At 42.6% G+C, this 4,602-nt stretch overlaps 2 protein-coding genes across 2 annotated transcripts; both read right to left on the reverse strand.

Moving 5' to 3' along the window:
- Positions 1 to 245: 245 nt before the first annotated feature.
- On the reverse strand, positions 246 to 1,724 carry LOC118756863 (uncharacterized protein K02A2.6-like). Its single transcript, XM_036491603.1, has one exon. The coding sequence runs from the start codon at positions 1,722 to 1,724 to the stop codon at positions 246 to 248; it is 1,479 nt and encodes a 492-aa protein (XP_036347496.1).
- An 859-nt stretch (positions 1,725 to 2,583) lies between these two features.
- On the reverse strand, positions 2,584 to 4,512 carry LOC118756862. Its single transcript, XM_036491602.1, has one exon. The coding sequence runs from the start codon at positions 4,369 to 4,371 to the stop codon at positions 2,599 to 2,601; it is 1,773 nt and encodes a 590-aa protein (XP_036347495.1). The 5' UTR covers positions 4,372 to 4,512; the 3' UTR covers positions 2,584 to 2,598.
- Between the last annotated feature and the right edge of the window lie 90 nt (positions 4,513 to 4,602).

Here is a 4,602-nt window from a genome sequence, read left to right on the forward strand (position 1 = left end):
TATTAAATATTCCAATTTAATGTTTATTTCAACAATAAAATATCTTTAATTCAATTTACTTCTTAATATTTAATTTACAAAAGTTAAAAGTGCAAAATATATTGTAGCCATCGAGACGGTGTAGCACAACAACAATAATATAATGTTGATATCTGTCAATGGTGATGGTAACTGCTTAGGGATGTCACTGACTGCTGTCACTGACTGTCACGCGTTACCAATATTGTACCAGTATTTAACACCCCTTAACGCCCAGCTGAAGAATAGAATTCTGGAACTTTTCTGGGTCGATTTGAGCGCCGTGGTGTCTGTTGTCGAATAGGAGTTGATCGATCTACACTACCAGACGGTGAGTTTGGTGCTAAAGTTTGCGGTGGTAGTGTGCTGGCAGGTGCTGTTGGTGATGGTGATTTAGAAGCTGGCGGTGTAGACCCAAGGTCAGCAGCGTTTGTCTCAGATTCATCAACGGAAGTTGAACCCGAGGTACTGTCTGGGTTATTTCTATCTCCAATGTCGACTTCCTCACTGTCCATTTCTAAATCCTCAGTGACAGCCCTGCTTCTGATTTGGTCCAAATGACGTTTAATTACTCTGCCATCTTCCAGCCGAACCTTGTATGATACTGGGCCGGTTCTCGAGTATATGCGCCCCTTTAACCACTTAGGGCCGGTTGAATAATTACGGATCCATACAAGGTCTGCATCACAAAATGTTTGCTTGACAACAGGATTATCCTTGACGTTTGACAGCTCATGCGGGTGAACTTTATCAAAGTAAGTTTTGAGCTGACGATTAAAGAATAGTTCGGCCGGAGAACGTCCTGTTGTTGCATGTGGAGTAATGTGTTGATTGAATACAAAACGAACCAGATTAAGCTCAAAATCAGAGTTTGGCGGAAGTTTCTTAAGAAAATCTTTCGTCGTCTGCACCATCCTCTCTGCTTGCCCGTTAGACGATGGGTGAAATGGTGCACATCTGACATGCCGAATTAAGTTGTTGGTCATGAATTCATCAAACTCTGATGACGTAAATGCAGTTCCATTATCTGACACTATTACATCTGGTAGGCCATGAGTTGCGAAAAGAGATCTCAACGATTTAATTGCACACTGTGATGACGTGGACTTAACGATATGTACCTCCAACCATTTAGAGTAAGAATCAACCGTCAAGAAAAATATTTTGCCATGGAAAGGACCCGCAAAATCAACATGTAGGCGTGACCATGGATTCTTTGATGTTTCCCATATGTGGGGTTGCGCCTGGGCTTTCTCATGACGGGTTTGCTGGCACGGTGCACAAGTTTTTACGATATTTTCCACTTCAGTGTCCATTTTAGGCCACCAAAAATAGCCTCTAGCCAATGCCTTCATTTTAACGATGCCTGGATGTCCCGAATGTAACGCCTCCAGAATGGGTTTACGACATGTGGAAGGGACAATCGTTCTGTTTCCCCAAAGAAGGCATCCTTTGAGGGTGGTGATTTCATTGCGGCGCACATGATACGCATACGCTTCATCGTCCCGCGACATGGACGGCGGCCACCCCCTTAACGCCCAGCTGGTGACTTTCATGAGAAGTGGATCTTTAGCGGTAGCTGCTGCTATGTCTTTCGCATTTACAATTTGTGAGCTAGCCATTTCTATCATAAGAACTTCACCATGATTGGCTTTGCTGGATTTATCTTCTACGGGCAGACGGCTTAGGCAATCCGCATTGCCCATTTTCTTCCCTTCTCTATATATAAAGTCAAAAGAGTAGGCATTCAAAAACGTGCATCGACGAAGCATTACGGGCGATATGATGATAGGCGTTTGCTTGGTGGTACTGAATATTCCTAGGAGAGGACGATGGTCAGTAACCAATATGAACTCCCGTCCGTACAGATAGTCGTGGAACTTCTTCACGCCTGCTACTATTGCAGTTGCTTCGCGGTCAATTTGAGCGTAGTTCCGCTCAGCTTTTGATAATGTTCTCGAATAAAAAGCAATTGGCCTCTCCGACCCATCAGGTAAAATGTGGCTTAGTACGGCACCAAGTCCATACGGCGAGGCGTCACAAACAAGTATCAGTGGTAACTTTTCATCATAATGGATGAGAACGCTATCAGAGGTGACTAACTGTTTCAGTTTATTAAAAGCAAATTGATGCTCATTCTTCCAAATAAAATTTATATTTTTTTCTAGAAGGCGATGTAAAGGTTCCGCAATGGTTGCTTTATTTGGTAGAAAAGTATGATAAAAGTTTAAAAGACCAAGGAATGCCTGCAGCTGCTTCTTGTCTGTTGGTGCAGGAGCATTTTGTATAGATTTTATTTTTTCTGGGCATGGCCTAATGCCAAGGCTATCGATTTTATATCCCAAAAAATTAACAGTAGGGACGCCAAATTGACATTTGTCTCCCCGAAGACGTAAGCCCGATTCATCAAAACGCCTTAAAACTTCACCCAAACGGTCTGACAGTTCTGATTCATTTGAACCCATTATGACTACGTCATCAAAATATGGTAGAACGCCAGGAATGTTACGCAGAAGTGTTTCAATAAAATTTTGAAAAATTCCTGGCGCCGACGAAATGCCAAATTGGAGTCTATTTACCCTAAAAGCCCCCCTTATGCGTGATAATAGTTTGCATCATGGCAGATTTTTCGTCCACAACCAGCTGTTGGTAGGCCTGGGCTAGATCTAGTTTTGCAAAAATTTTTCCTCCTTCAATTGAGGAAAGAAGCGAGCTCACGGAAGGAATTCGAAAATTGTGCGGAAGGAGCGCTTTATTAAGAGTCGACTTATAGTCGCCACAAATTCTGATCGACCCATCGCTTTTGGTAACTGGGACTATAGGAGTTGCCCAGTCAGAATATTCAACTGGTTCGAGAATTTTTTGTGAGCACAATCGGTCAAGTTCAGCTTCAACAAGGCTTCTTATAGCAATGGGAATCCGGCGTACCGGAAGTCTTATTGGTTCAACACCATCTTTAACACGTAACGAAACTGATTTTCCCGTGAATTTCCCTAGCTCAGCTGAGAAAAGATGATTAAATTTCTTTAAAACCGATTTTATGTTTCGTGACTCATCGATGAGTAGCACTCCCTGAACACTTATGCCCAATGCATCAAACCAGTTACACCCTAAAACATTAGTTTGATTCCCATTTACCACTAAAAGTGGTAAATCTTTTATTCTACGCCTGTCGTATAAGACTTCGACATCTACAGTACCTTTGATAGGAACGCCATTATGCTGAAAATCCCTCAACTTGAGACCGCATTCGTATAGAACTGGCTTACCTGTGGGCCATAATTTGTCGAATGTCTTAGATGACAGTATAGTGTAGTCAGAACCTGAATCCACTTCAAATACACACGGCTTTCCATTGATAGTTACTGTTGTTGATTTTTTCCGACTTGTTGAGCACGAGATTTGATTTATCGATTGCGGTTTCGATTTGTTTTGTTGGATACGATTTTTGTTGGTGGAAGCTGAGCGCTCCGTAGTTGGATTTTGGTTGGTCGAGCGACAAACGCGTTGTAAGTGCCCCTTAAGGCCACAAGCCGAGCATATTGTTTCCTTGTAAGAGCACTGTGATCGAAGGTGTGCGCCTCCACAACCATTACATGGTTTGGTTGTAGTTGTACCTCGCTGATTTTTACTCTTGTTGTTGTTGCATGCCTTCTTTGCATGCTGTTGATTTTGTTTGGCAATTTGGTTGACATGTTCAGGTTGTCGAATTACCAACACGTTTTTAGATGCAGCTTCTGCGGTTGAAGCCTTTTCGATCACCTTCTGTAGTTGCAGGTCACTTTCGGCAAGAAGGTTACGTTGTAGAGCTTCGTCTCTCAATCCGCATACCAAACGGTCGCGAAGCATACGGTCCAAAGCATCACCAAAATTGCAGTCGATTGCTAATCGTCTCAATACAGCTACGTACTCCGCGAATGTCTCGTTTGGCATTTGGTCACGTTTGTGAAATTTGTAGAATGATGCAATTTCCGAAGGGCGAGGGGAAAAATGCTTAGTAAGGATGGTCTCAATTTCAGAAATTTGAAGATCACTCACCTTTTTGGGCGATGCCAATGACGACAGGAGGTCATAAAGTGTGGCGCCGGCTAGTGTCAAAAATATCGCTTTTTGACGTTCGGCCACCTGTACGTCATTGGCCTGAAGAAAAAGCTCGAATCTGGCATAATAGGTTTTCCAGTTCTCCGGATGGTTGATGTCGAAAGGTTCCAACGATCCTAACGCTGTCATTGCGTGCTTTATTGCTGAAGACGGTTGCGTTTGCGAAGATGTAGTGATAAAAATCTTGGAAGTTGATGATGTGTCGTTGCTTTGCAAACCTTCCGCTAAATCGGACTCCTTCTTAAGTGGCATTGACTTTGGATGTTAACCGTATGAAAATTGTGTGCTAACTGCAACAATGAATGTTACAATTTTTTGTTGCCGAAGATTATGCAAAATTTCTTAAAATGCACTAGTAAGCATGTGTGGGCGCTAACTGCATTATGGCGTGATACCCTTGAAATTTTTTGCACGCAACAAGTCACCTCCAAATGTATATTGTTGAAATTAGTTGTAATATGATGGGGATGATCCCATCCTCGT

The sequence above is a fragment of the Rhagoletis pomonella genome, unplaced genomic scaffold, assembly GCF_013731165.1.
Source record: "Rhagoletis pomonella isolate Grant_MI unplaced genomic scaffold, Rhpom_1.0 Rhpom_scaffold_12597, whole genome shotgun sequence".
Taxonomy (NCBI): Eukaryota; Metazoa; Arthropoda; class Insecta; order Diptera; family Tephritidae; genus Rhagoletis; species Rhagoletis pomonella.